At 40.3% G+C, this 14,955-nt stretch overlaps 1 protein-coding gene across 5 annotated transcripts in view; it reads left to right on the top strand.

The window, feature by feature from the left end:
* Positions 1 to 5,125: 5,125 nt before the first annotated feature.
* The window catches only part of BMPER (BMP binding endothelial regulator), a 212,129-nt gene continuing 202,299 nt past the window's right edge, over positions 5,126 to 14,955 (top strand). For 3 of the 5 annotated variants that reach the window (XR_012901885.2, XR_012901884.2, XM_014574030.4), the window contains exons 1-2: positions 5,127 to 5,824; positions 6,868 to 6,953. Coding sequence is in view for 3 of the 5 variants with exons in the window: in XM_014574030.4 (XP_014429516.2) it covers positions 5,698 to 5,824; positions 6,868 to 6,953 (213 nt within the window). In the remaining 2 variants the exon portion in view is untranslated. Of the gene's footprint in view, positions 5,825 to 6,867; positions 6,954 to 14,955 lie in introns of all 5 variants that reach the window. The other 2 variants (XM_075921755.2, XM_075921754.2) reach the window with 1 other exon arrangement.

Below are 14,955 nucleotides of genomic sequence, written 5' to 3'. Positions count from 1 at the left end.
GCTTCTCCAGGGATATTTCCAGAGGTGCAGGATGGCAGCACGCCATGCAGAGTGGCTGCTTTTGGGTTAAGGTTCAGCCCAACATGGGACAGAACGATACCATTTTAATGGCTCTCCTCTTTGTCTTCCTCCATTCAGTGGTACAGGATCTCACCTTTCCCCTCACTTATTACCTGAGCAGAGTAAAATATCTTGTCCTTTTTACTCCTATTTTAGTATTATAATGCATGAAATTACACTTCAAATGTTATTCTCATTTGTACTAGGTTCTGAAGATAAAGGAGTTGCATGAGCACGAGAACAGAATTTCATGTTTCTAAGTGATATTCAGGAAGCGATAATTTTTAACAGAATCAAACTCTGACACTAAAAACCTAATTCTGCTATCAGATCCACTCAGAGAACACATGTATCTAATGTTGTAACCACTTACCTAATTTGTAAGGGCAATGTCACAGTCTCCTCCTAACAAAGAAAACATACACTCAGAACAAATATTTGAAATATGCAGCTTTATGTCTACAGAATGGCCATACAAGCTGATGAATTTTAGGTATTGACATAATATACACATATATCTAGCAATTGAATTTTTCATGAATAATGTTTTCCTTACGATCAATACATGTTGAATGGTGCTTGTTATTAGATTGTCTTAATTCAGCTTCAAAGTTAACACCCATGCAAAAGTAACAGATTATTTCTAAACTAGTATAACATTAAAAATAAAAAAATCACACTTTCTATGTATTAATCTCATTAGTCAGCAGATTTAAAACCAAAATGGCTAGAAATGACTCATTTTTAGAATCTCAAGGAAAATCCTAATCCTTCAAAATGCATATATTTTTCTTGGGTCCGTGGATTTTTGTTGTTCTAGCAAGGCTCATGTTGAAGATAGTGATCAAAATCTGACATATTAGACATGCCCATAAAGGAATATTTATCCTCATTGTGTCATTTGAAGTGAACTGCTTTGTATTGATGGTAGTTTTCAAAAAAAGGAGGAAAAGTATCTGAGGAAAAATATTTTATAGACAGCAATGGAAAGCAACATAATAGACTTCAGAGTTCTGTTCCACTATTTAACTATACTTACACTCCTTTAACAAAGGTAAATAATGTGCAGTAAATGTAATGATGTATAGAGTAAATATACATGATGATTTAATAGGTATTTTAATGATTAACTTTTTATTAAAGATCAACAGATATTGCTAACCAGACAAGTTATTTAATAAGTATTAAAAGGTGAGGGGGCAGATAGTTATTATGATGTGGATTGTTGATTTATCAGACTCCATCTAATTCTTATTTAGGAAATTATTGGTAATCAGGGGCGGCTTGTCCATAAAGGTGAACTAGGCGGTTGCCTAGGGCACCAAGTTAAATGGGGCGCCAAATGGTGGCGCAATATCATTGAGGGGTTTGGAGGTGGGGGCGCCGATTGCATGGTTCGACTAGGGCGCCAGTTGCTGGCAGCTAGTCTAGGGCCGCCCCTGTTGGTAATCTTTAACTGCTAAAACTAGGCATAGTATTTGAAATGTTTGATGATATTTTCATTGTGATGGTTCAACAACACATGGAAACAATGGGATGTAATAATACAAACGGTACCATGTCATAAAGTACATTGCTTCTTAGCTATCCTATGGCTCTGTGTATGATCCTACCAGCAGAGGCAAAGCAATTATTTAAGTTTTCATAGCTCAGCACTACTCATCCGGGCTATGACCCTGCAAAACTTCCACACGTGCATGACTTAAAATGCATGAAGAGTGCATTAATTTGAGTGGAACTACTCACTTCAAGTTACATGCATGTGTGTTTCTGCGGTCAGATCTTACACTAGGGCTGGGGAACCTCCGGCACACAGGCTGGATCTAGCCTACAGTAAGTCTCTACACCATGAATGATGCTATTTCAATCAGCATTTATTTCCATTCCTTGCTGCTTGAAGAGGGTTTAGGCACAGGTGCATTAACTGTGTTAATAGCACGTGACTTCTCAGAAAACCATGCTCTCAGGAAGTACAAAATAGTGTAGATGTGTTCAGCTTCAGTTCCTTGTGGATCCTCAATCTCTGAAGAGGTGGAAATCCACCCTCCTAAGCACTTTGTGCAAACCTCAAATACAACAGCCTAAGGAGAACATCAGTCAGAACTGTGAATTCATAAGGATGAACCTCATAGAGTTCCTATACAACTTGTTCTTGCTTCAGAGGTTGTTTCATTGGAGAGGAGTATTTAGGCCTAACTAATGTGTTGAAATGTTCTTCAGGCAGAATTAGTAATAATTATTACTGTATTGTTTGCTTATATTATTGTAACACCTAGAAACAAGCATTGTTGACCAAAAAAGGTAATTCTATGCAACCAGTTCATTTGTTTTACTTCATAATTGATTTCCTTCAAATATCTGAAGTTACAGGCTTTATTTAAGGAGGCAGAGATGGACTTGCTCCATTTAACAGAATGAGTTAAATGTGAGGTAAATGTGCTGCCTCAGCTAGCATTACTACCTAGTTACAGCAACATTTTAGGATATGTGATAACATATTTTTTCTTTAGTCAAATTCTTCACTGTTACTTGAATACGATGGATGTTTCTATGCAACCTGAAAGCAGAAGTGCTTCAATTATTGTGAAATTTTAAATAATTTTTCATACCAGAAGGTATTAATTTTCAGTGAATTTTTAGTCTATAAGGGTGCATCTACACAGAATCCAAAACTCGAAATAAAATACGTAGCGCAAATTGCATAACTTATTTATAGTCTATTTTGAAATAGCTTTTTACATCATTTGGCATGACAGTGCCAAGTTTAAAAAAACAGTGCTATTTCGAGCCATTCCTTACTCCTTGTGCAATGAGGTTTACAGGGATGGTGAAATAACGGGTCTGCTATATTTTGAAATAGCAGACACGTTCACAAGACACGGGGTAGTTATTTCGAGATACCTTTGGTATCCCGAAATAACTTTGCTGTGTAGACATACCCTAAGGAAGACAAAACCCAATATGCTAAAAAATATACCTAATTGCCAGTAGTAGCTGTCACTCAAGAAGTTGTCATGAGAATTTAGGAGATATTTTAATAAACTTTCTACAAAGTTGCCACTTAAAAAATATTTTTTTGTACTAGAAAGGGAGCAAGGGAATGGCAGTGGCTGATTATGAATTGAAAACAAAGGCAGGGTTGTCAAAAGTATCTGAACATTTGTGCAATGGAAAAATATTCAGATTGAAGAAAACATTTGCTAGATTGGTTCAAGAACTGCAGTTACAGTGATTCACAGTTAAATATCTGTGACCTACTAAACAGCTATTTCCAATAAATATCTTACACACATTTTCATACACTATGTTCATATAATAATTTTTGTTATATAATACAGAGTAATCTTTAATTATTATTATGGGCATTTATGTTTTAGATAAGGAAAAAGAGTAACTTAAAAGGTTTTTTAAGAGCCTTTCCCTCAATGGAACATAGATTAGCATATCTAACTAGTTCTTGAGTGTCAATCTGATTTAGACTGAGATATGGGCTTAAGTATTTATTTGTTGAATACAGTGTTGTTTTATAGTGATCATTATAATATTACCAATACCAAGATAGTCTTCATAATCTGCAGTTGCAGACTTATATGCATTCCAAAGTGAAAGGAAAAGAGAATATTGCTCCTGATGTGAAGAATTTCAGATTTTTACATTTTATAACAAAGATGCATGCTTTCATAGTAATTGTTCTTGCTTTTTAAAAAAACCAAGCATGACAATCTGACAACTTTGCATTTTTCTGGGCAACAAAAATCTTTCTATTCAGCCTATCATTATGCATCTGATTTGCTGCTGCTCAAAACCCTTTTTTGAGTAATAATATTGAAACTCAGAACCATTTCAGAGGGGGGAGAGAGAGAAAGAGGAAGAGATATAGGAAACAGTATATCAACCTGAAGGATGTTTTCTAAGTGTCAGCAAACTAATTTATGTTTAGGTTTCCTTTACATGAATGAAACATCACAGTTGGCTGAGAATGATTTGTGAAATAGGTTGCAAGATCTGTTCTAAAAGAAAACTACGGGTGACACATACTGCATGTATGCATACCTTTATATGATACAGTGTGTGACTATGCATACGTTATCTGAGTTTATATTTATAATAGCAACAGAACATGTTAAGGAATAGCTGAGACGATTAAGAACTGAAATGGAGTGAATGCCTTATGAACTCATAGCACCTGATCACTTTTAGGAATGGAGAAGTTATCAGAAACTACATACCTGATCTGCCAATGCCTGAGCCTTCGAAGGCTAACTTCACACCTAAGCAAAGTGAGTGCAAAGCACTATTCAGTTAAATACAGCAGTATTTGATACCCGTTTTAACTTGTTGTAAATGAGTGCAAAGATAAAATCGGGAAACCAGGGCCAAAGCGCTCATTAGAAACTCAGCTTTATTTTTAAAATAATCTTCAGGTAAGGACAGGATGAAACATTTGGCAAAAGTATGTCTGGTAACGCTGCCTTCCTCCAGAAAGGACCGATTGGATTTGCAAAAGTGTAGTGCCTGCCTTCCTGGCTGTGGGTGGGTGGCTAGGTTTTGTTGCAGCTGTAATGAGAGAGGGGGCAGCACAGTAACAGGATCCCAATTGGTACAGCTGTGCGAATGAATATTCCCTCTTTTCCTTCCTCTCTGGAGTCCCCTCTCGGCTGGTGCTGGGCTGTCTCTGTGTTGCGCGTCGTGGGACGGGGTAGCTTTTCCCGTGGGAGGCTGAGTAAATACACAGCTGGTCTGGAACTGTGAATACGTCAGCCCCGCTCTTCCCGGGGATTTCTTGCCCTCTGGTCACTGACAGCCAGCGAGCCCCCCAGCACACACACACTAGGGAGAAGGAGGTGAGGCTGTCTCACTGACAGCACCAAACGTGACCTCCTCCTTCCCACAGCAGTCCCGGTTTACACTTGCAGTGGAGTCACTTCTCCTATTTTAGATCCCCCCCCCCCAACCCCTATGCATAAGTCACCCGGGAAAGGCTGGGGCTGTAGTAGAGAAGGTGGATGCGGAGGAGCCGGGGTGGGGGGTGCCTGGTGTGTATTGGCAGAGAAGTGGGGTGTGAGGTGCTGGCACGGGAGGGGGCCGGGGACAAGAAGGCTTGCGGGAGAGACGGTGCAGGCTAGAAGAGGAACGGAAGGGGCGAAGGGGGTGGTGGCGAGGCGCTGACAGCTCCTAGCCGTGCGGCCGGAGCGGAGCAACACCGAAGCCCCGGCCCCGCCTCTGCTCGGGTGCCCGAGCCGCGGGGGCTCGCCCGGCGGGGCCGCGTCCCCTGCTGCCCCCTGCGGAGCCGGGCCCTGCCTCTCCCCGCCCCTGGCGCAGCGGGGGCCCGGGCAGGCGGCGCGGCCGGGGGTGTGCGCTGGGGCTGGGGGCGGCGGCAGCGCGGGCTGTCCAGCCACTCGCCCTGTGAGCGCCGAGCCGGGCTCCGCTCCCGCTGCCCAGCCCGCCGGCGCCCCGCGCAGCCCCCTCGGGCGAGGAAGCTCCGCGCCGCCCTGGGGAGACACAGAGCAGCGGCGGCGGCAGGACCCCTCCTCCCGCCCTGCATCCCCGGCACCGCGTCCCTCCCTCCCCTCCCCGGCTCCTCGCACGCCGGGAGCCCCTCTGTCCGCCGCAGCCCGCGCCCGGCTCTAGGGGACGATGCTCTGGCTCTCCAGCGGCAGCGCTCTGGCTCGGCTGCTCCGCTGCCCCGCGCTGCCCTTCACCGCCTGGCTCCTGCTCAGCCCCCTGTGGCTCCGGAGGTCTCTGGCTTCCTCCTTCCTGACAGGTAAGGGCAGGGCAGAGCCCGCCTGGGCAGTTCTCCGGCTGGGGCTGGCCCCGCTCAGCATCCCGGGGCAGGGGGGCCGGCAAGAGAAGCCTTTTCCCATTGACAAGTGATGCTGGGCAACCAGGACCGGCTAAAGCCCAGAAGCTCCTTGACATCCAACCAGCTTCCCACCTCCCAGCGCCGCGCTGAGCTCTTGGAGTGGTGATAAATACTCAGCATTTATAGCAAAGAAGTGGTGGCGCTTTGTTGTGTTGTTTAGTGCATTGTGTGTTGGAAATACTAGATTGCCACTGTCCATTTGTGTGTTTTAAAACGCATTCCAGAAGAAAACATTAATGATTGTAATGACAAGTATTCAGGCAGGTGACGTCCTAAGTTGTCCCCCCTTGAAGGACATACTTTACTGACACCTGGTGCATGAAGGAAAACGTTAAGTCAATTTTTAGTAAAAGCAAGAGGTATTAGATTTCAAAAAGTGATCCCAGCATGAGATAATACAGGACTAATAGGGATAGAGACCATACAGGAGATTTCTAACGTGACTCCTTTTGTAAATCGACTCTCCTGGCAGAGTCTGTTCCTTATGGACCAGAAAAAGGGTTGAGTTGTTGGTACTGTACCTAGGGGGCTGACCCAAAGCCCACTGAAATAATGGAATTCTTTCCACTGATTTCAATGAGCTTTAGATTAGATCATTTAAAGAAGTATCCCATGATTAATGAAATACTCACTATTGCACAGCTCATCTGAGAGGAGAAGAATCATCTCTGTTGTAAATGGGGGGCACACTAGGCAAGTCTAGATTTTGTACAGAAGAATAAGACTAGTCACATACTAGCTCTCATCAGGATCTTATAGAAACTGCCCCTTTGAATAGTTTTTGTGCATTTGCTTCTGATACTGGTTATTTAGAGCAGGTAAAATTTAAAACGGAAGCTAGGAGCTGTACAGGAGCTTAAATCAGAATTAGAAATCTGAATACTGAAGACAGCCAGTGAATTAAAATTTGAAAACATATTTTTTTATTTTGCTTTCCATCTCAGGATCTGTTGCAAAATGTGAAAATGAAGGGGAAGTCCTACAGATACCATTTATCACAGACAATCCTTGTATAATGTGCATTTGCCTGGTAAGTTTGGATTTCAGGTAATACGAACACTAAGGAATGTACTAAAAGTAACTGTACAAAGAAAGGAATACATTGCATAATCAAATCTTAGGCATTTGTTGCCTTTATGCAATGCAAGGTTATCTCAATACTGAGATAACTAGAAAATATTCCAGTTTGCTATCTTGGAATCATCATTTTCACTTTAAACTCATAAATGACTTTAATATGACATTGTGAGACTTGCTGATAACTACATTTATCATGTGAATTTGTGGTGATAATTATTTTTACAAAGTCACATGTACTTTGGCATGAGATTTCTGCATAGCTGGTACTTATGAGCAGAGCAAGGAGGTTGAAATGTGGGGCTTAGAGGCGTGTTGCTTTCAACCTATACAGATGTTAACTATTGAAAAAATGGCATGAGGGGCCAAAATGAGGGATGCCACAAGTCAGTAAAGAAAAAAGTGCAGCTGATTTAAAGTCCACAACTTTAGTTTTCAAAGTACAACACAGTATATTTTCAGGCACTCTTGACTAGACTGATTGTAATAAGAAGACAATGTGAGCATGCATGATATTTTCATAAAGAATGTCATTCTGAGGCAGTCACTGCTTTTTGAGCTGGAATTCAGCTGCCATATTTGTTAACAATTACACTGAAGTACCTCTACTTTGTAGTCCTTTCCTGAGGGAAATATCCCCATTTCTTGCACTGGCTTTCAGTTTCACAGTTAAACATTTTGGATGCTCTTTAGTTGATCAAACCTACTGAAGACTGCATTGACATCCATGGACTTTTTGGATTCAGGACCACTGATAACTTTTTAAACGTCAATGACAAAAATTGGTATTGAATTCTGAAGGGGAAGGGGTGAGAGAAAGGCATGGACATGAAAGAAATAAAAGGGAAAAATATACATCAAGATGGATTTTATGATTGGTCCAAGATTTTGTTTCCCAAATATCTGCCACACAGCTCTAACTAATGGAAAGGAGCTAATAGCAGTGAAGAAACACTTGATGTAGGTCAATGTCAGACTAACAGTAACACATCAGGGCAAAATATCAGACCCCTTTATAGTTTGTAACATTGTCTCAGTCAACACACTTTTAGAAAACATGGATTAACATGGCATGAAAACAAGGTGGATGAACACTGCAAAAAATACTAGAAGAACATTGAATCTATATGGCCTAAAGAACAATCTTTCTCAGGCAAGAACCGTCTCTCTCTATATGTATGTTCAAGAAAGTCTTTTGAAGAGTTTATATCTTACCACTAACTCAAATCTGATAAATTACCCTTTGCTTTTGTGTACAGATTGCAACTACTCATTAATATTAAATGTTTAAAGGGTTCAGGTAACCTAATCTGCAAAGAAGCAAAACTATGGCATTATAAGTGGCTATAAAACAATAGTTCTTACAACAAAAGTACTTTGTATTTCTATAATGCTTTCCATTTAATAATCTCAAAGCCCTTTACAAACATTAATGAATTTAGCCTCACAAAAACTTTACACTAATAGCTTCAGTTTTGCAGACGAGAAATGTAATGTACAGAAGTCTCACAAGAGATCTGGGGAAAAAGCGGGAATATAGGCTAGGTTTTCTAGCGCCCACTCCAGTGATTTAACCACAAGACCATCCTTTTCCATCCTCAACACTTCCCTTTGTGAGCTGATGTGGATAGTATAGTGGCATTGTTAGCAAACTCTTATTTTTTCACCACAACGATGGACAAATTACTGTGGTAGTAGGACATTTTCGGGTCTGCTGACTGAGATTACTTTTAAATTCTGGGTGGGCAAAAGATGGCTTTACACCAGTTTTGTGACATCTGGATTTTGAGAGCTTTAACTTATATTTGGCTGCCAACATCCTTGAAGTGCTGTTCCATGTGTTGGGATCGCTGAAATGCAGAGGTGCTCTGTCTTCCTCTTTGTACTGGCAAATCATCCTACATCTGTGGTTCCATGCCTCCTGGAGAATACCTTTATACCAGGAAAATTCCCAAGTAAACTGGTTTGTTGCCTGCTTTGTGCCATTGGAATAGAGCAAAGCAAGCTGAAGGTAACCAAGAACAGTGCCCATGCTTTCTTGTGTAAGGAGACTTTGATCATAACCGGAAAAAGAAATGGTATCTGGAATTCTCTGTCTAAATAGTGCAATGGACTTTTTCTAACATGTAAGAAGCACAACACTAAGATATTATAAATAGGTGAAGGTGACTTTCTATATCACAAGTTAGTAGTAACAAAGATTAAGTAAACGAAACTTCTGAGGAACAATAGTCACTATAATATTGTCACTATAAAATGAAATTATATTGGAAAAAGATGATTACTCACATTTTACACAAGAATCCAAGTGTCTCCTAGATGGTACAGTATGTTGTACTGAATTATAGAAAAAATAAAAAAAAATGAATGAATGATTTTTAATGAAATTGGCTACAAAATCAGTTTGTACTAACTTAAGGCTTGAAAAATACAAAGTCTAAAATATTACTCTTTATGCAAAGAATAGCTGTGGAATGTTGTGGAATCTGTGGTTGATTGACAGAAGCCCAGGCTTAAGAGAACATGTATGAATTTAATATGGTAATGATGGGTATAGATATGTTTGATGACATTCATATTTATACCAGCAAAGCATTGATTCAGTTCAAGGTGGTCATACATTTATGTCTGCCATTAAATTCTTTAGAACTTTTGAGGATTATAGCTACAATATCCAATGTAAGATACAAACTGCAGAAAGTCCATTGTAAAAATGTCCCCCACAGATACAATCTTGAAACTGATTCAATGCACAGAAGTATAGGATTGAGGCCATGGGACATAGATGTTAAACATGGGTTAGTGTGACATTACACAAAGATTAAGACCTATCATATTCGATACTGTTTTGAATTTTTCAGAGTTCAGGTATGTACTTTAGACTCAAGATATTAAAAGGAAAATGAAAAACTGGCTATCGTTAATGAATGTAAATGGAAGCTTAGATTAGAATTTGTTGATATGAATGTTCTTTATATAAAATGTGCATGGAATATTTCAAGTTAAACTGTTATTAGTACAGTAAATGAGCAGGTTTAGCTCAGTTTTTGTTGGTCGAGATTTTTGGCTGAAAGTGGTCCAAAGCTGAAAATAGGACCACATCTGATATCATAGTATTTTTTTTAAAATATATACTTTAACATAAGCTTGGAAAAGACATAAAAATGCTACAGTCTGGCAGAAGTAGGTGAGATGGAGCTGTATATAATTATAGTGCAAAAACCTAAAGTCCCACAGAATCAATTTATCCTGAATTAAACTGTTGAGCTCTGAATTTTCAAAGGTGGGATGAGCTCATGGCAGCAGCGGTGGTGGTGTGATGATGATGATGATGATGATGGATGGTTGTGGTGGTGGTGGTGAAGAGAGCCATGTAATTTCATTCTCATTCATCATCGTCTGCATAAACCTAAACACCTCGCCAGAAGCAAGGAGGGATCCAAGAATAACCTTATTTATTGGCTGGAGTCAGAGGGATGTAGTTTTAACATGAAAAAGAAAATAGCATACTAGTTCAAAGAGATAGGTGAGACATATCTGTTGTTCTTAATTACAATGAACTGGGTGACTAGACTCTAGAAAGGTACTGATGGCCTGATGGTTGCAGGAGCTTATCTGTCATGTATTAAACCTACACCAAAAACGGTTCTCATGTTCTCAAGAGGGTGGAGTATTTTCCTCATGCCATAAGAAAAATGTGTGTGTCACATATGAAATAACAGCTGATAGAAGCCAGTGGTGACCTTGACAAACCACACAAGCTGTTCCATTTCTTCCCTCCATTCTGCCCTTTGCCTTAAACCTGATGACTACACCTGAAGAGTGGTAATCATACTTCTCAACCTTTTATCACCTAAATCCAGAACAGAAGGAAACAAATGTGAGCCAGAAAGTATAACCCAGTGATGGAAACCTGAGGAAAGCTTTGAGGCAAGAGCTAAGGAAACTAGAAGTCAGAGCTTAGCTTGGCATGAATTTTATTGGGCATGAAACATCATTCTGTAGTTTAAATTTCTGTTTTTAACTCCAAATATGCAATATAAGAATTTGACCTTTTCTGATAAAAAATATGTTGAATTTAATGTTATAAGAACCAGTATTCCACCTAACTTGTCATGTTTTTGATCCACATTTTAAATCAAGCCATACAATAATAACCCACCCAGGAAAAGAAAAGGCAAGAAAGTTATCTTATCTGGGTTTTCTGGGATTATTTACCTGCAAGTATCCTAGAGGCTTCTATTGCACAAATCCATATCTGAGTGTGGATGGCCAGCATGAGACCAAATGTTCAGCACATGTTTGATGAAGATGGCAGTGTTTTAGTACAGCAGGATTCAATTTTTGTTGTGTCAAGATATAATGTAGCCCAGATGAATTTCAGTGGAAAAGTATATATTAAAAAAACCCCATCAAACAATTCTTTCATATCTATTATATTTAATATAGTTTCTTCTAAAGAACATACAAAAAGAGCATCTCTGTCAATTTCAATGATCCTCTTCCTTTATTACTTTACAATATAATTAGTTTTCTCTTCACCCCCTTCATAAACACCACCACTCAAACCCAAGAAGACAAAAGAGCTTCAGTTACCGTGGTTTAATAGTAATTCTCATAGACTCTTAGTAAGAGAATGTTATTTTGATCAGTATTTGAAAGTGCAAACATGCTCCATCAGAATACTGTGTTTTATTAGTTTTTATCCAATTTTAAAAAGGCAAATGTACACTCTTAAATAGAAAAATGGTGTTTAGTGTAGCTACGTATCTGTGTATGTTTTGCCAGAGCTGTTGGAGGATGGTCTGTGTATATAAAAGTACTGGTAGGAGCAAGGATTTATTAAAATAAGAGACTAAGGTTAATTACCTGCAGTAGAAACAACTTGGTTTAGTAGACTCTGCAAACAGCTCATAGACTCTACTATTATTATACTGTCACATACATATAGAGGAAACATATAGAGAGCCTGCTCCTCAGGTCTTCTCCAAATGGAGTTGAGGAGAGGCGTGATGTGAGCATACCACATACAGCTATGGATGCCCTAACCAAACCATGCTGCCAGCTTACCATCTCACATGTAATTTATTTTGGGGCTGGGTGAGAATATATTATGCAGCTAGACCTGTTCTGAGCCTGTGTATAGTCATAAATTATACTGCTTTTGTCACATAGTCCTTTGGGGGATCAGACCGATTTTCAGTTGTCAGCTAGTATTTGGTCTGTAGTAGCAGTTTAAGTCTGTAATATGCTTTGGAATCTTACCTGATAGAAAGGTGCTATAAAACTGTAAATTATTAATTGGTGTCATTTATTATTTATATGTTACTTGATGGAGCGAGGTTTTGATTTTGTTTTCTGTGTGCTTCACAGAATTTAAGTTGTTTCCCATGGGCAATTGGTGAAGGCACAGCTGGGGATTTGGCTCTAGCCCCGCCCCTTCTTCTGAGGCCCCACCCCATCCCTGCGCCCATAGGGAGGCGGGGCAGCATGCTGTGTGCGCGCTTCTCCTCCCAAACACGGGAAGAGGAGAGGAGCAGGCAGGTGCACACTCACCCTAGCCCCGGAGGAGGATGTGCTGCACTGTGCAACCCCACACAGCCCCGCCTCTCTAGCCACAGAGCACAGGGGGAGGAAGGAAGGTGCTCCATGTGGTGTGGCCTCTGCCACCCAGGGGAGGGAGGAGGGCAGAAGGCGTGTGGCATGGCCCGAGCCTCTCCAGTCCTGGAGGAGGTCAGAGGGTGTGCACTACACGGCGTAGTCCCAGCCTGCTTAGCTCCAGGGCCTGTCTCAGCCCTGTCTCTCCAGTCCTGGAGCACGAGGAGGGCAGGTGCTGGGGGCAGCAACACTCTTCCCCAGAACTCCTACTGCAAGTGCTCTGGGGATAGAGTGTGGGTGGGGCCATGCCTGGTGTTTTGGGAAGACAGAGCCTTCCCTCACTTTACATACTGGACACCCATGTTGTTTCCAATTATCACTTTTCTGTCTGCAGCAAGAGTGACACTAAATTTAGCCCAGTGTCTTGAAAAGGACTCAAGTGCTTGGTGAACTGTGCTGAATTTCCCATTTACCCTGTTCTCATCAGTCAGATCCTTTTCAGATTGGCTTGTTGCTATGTATTGCCTGATTACAGTGTTGCACACCCAACAAAGGTGTTTTTGCCTTTACATTTCAACTTATTATTCTGCATCATGAGATTCACATTTGTTGCAACAGGAAGTCATGCATTACAAGTGACATAACATGATTAAGCTGTTCCATAAATCTGCAGTAACAGAGATACATGAGGCTTGAAATAGCTATTTCACATTATCATTGGGCTATTTAGCACATGAATCATTCACTACTTGCACATCTCTGACTGTGAATTTGCTGTATTGAGCCACACACACACAGTGCTGGATTGGCACAACCCTGCTAGATGGATGCTGACAATAGGAATGCTGCACTCACGTTGAGGATTCAGTATAACAATTATGGGAAAAAGCTTCACTGTGACATAATTTAAAGCTTGGAAAACTTGAATACAAAAGAGCATAATTAAAATGAGTAACTAATACAGTAAATAAATTGTGATGGGCAAAATAAATGCCATAATCTAAATGGAAGAATGTAATATACATTGCAAATGTCTTTGGAAACTTTCTATGGCAAGTACAAAATGGGTCAGTTTATATAAAGGCATTTTTTTATTGCCAATAAGAACAACATTATTAAAAAGCTGGTCCAATATCAAAATGGAGTTTTAAAGGCATCCAGGTAGCTGTACATGGATTTTACAGGCTTTCAAGTTTCTTCCATTGAGTTGTTAAAAGCCTTTTTTAAAGTGTGGTCCTGTAGCTTAATGGCTTGCAGTATCACATATATTTCTGGTGTTCAGCTTTGTGCTGCCATATTGTATGAAAAATATTTTTATAACTGGTTTTATTTCTCCATCATGATTTAATAGAAATTTCTGAGGGGAGAAAAAAGTTAATTTAAATAAAACTCAAAAGGAAAGGAAACCCAGTGTTTGTGGGGGATTATTTTGTTTCTTTTTTACATGAAGCTCATAGTCAAATAATATCATGACAGTAAAAAAACATATTGTGTAAAAATCTTTACCTGTGTTGCTAATAACACAGCGAGTATTAAAAACATACTGTGCTGGTATGCAATCACTTTTTATCTAGTTACAATCATATCTGCCTCCTCTCATGTTTCCTGACCTTTCCTTCTGTCCAGCAGGCTCTTATAGGCCACGTCTACACGATGACTTTTACCACAAGAGCCTATGCAAATGAAGTGCAGATTAGCATTTTCTCGCACTTCATTTTCATACTCTCTTTAATTCCATTTTTGCGCTAGGGGTTTTTGTGTAAAAACAAGCAGTGTGGACGTTTCCTTTTTGTGCAAAAACACCTTTTTGTGCAAGATCGCTATACCTCAAAAAAGGTAATCCGTGCTTCATTTGCATACATTCTTGCGGCAAAAGTCATAGTGTAGACATAGCCACGCTGCCCTCCTCCTCATATCACATCCTATGCAGTGCTAACTCTTCTACTTTTCATATTCCTTTTGTCTTTAGAATCTTAGAATCATAGAGCTGGAAGAGACCTCAGGAGGTCATCAAGTCCAGCCTCCTGCCCAAGGCAGGACCAATCCCGACTAAATCAACCAAGCCAGGGCTTTGTCAAGTCAAGACTTAAAAACCTCTAGGTATGGAGATTCCATCACCTCCTTAGGTAACCCATTCCAGTACTTCACCACCCTCCTAGTGAAATAGTTTTTCCTAATGTCCAACCTATACTTCACCCAATGTAACTTGAGACCATTGCTCCTTGTTCTGCCAAAACAGCCTCTCTCCATCCTCTTTGGAACCTCCCTTCAGGAAATTGAAAGCTGCTATCAAATACCCCCTCACTCTTCTCTTCTGTAGACTAAACAAACCCAAGTCCCTCAGTCTCTTCTCATAG

Source organism: Pelodiscus sinensis, chromosome 2 (genome assembly GCF_052426305.1).
Source record: "Pelodiscus sinensis isolate ZL-2025 chromosome 2, ASM5242630v1, whole genome shotgun sequence".
NCBI classification, from domain to species: domain Eukaryota; kingdom Metazoa; phylum Chordata; order Testudines; family Trionychidae; genus Pelodiscus; species Pelodiscus sinensis.
Note: the sequence above shows the minus strand (reverse complement) of the source record. Positions and strands in the feature narration are given on the sequence as shown.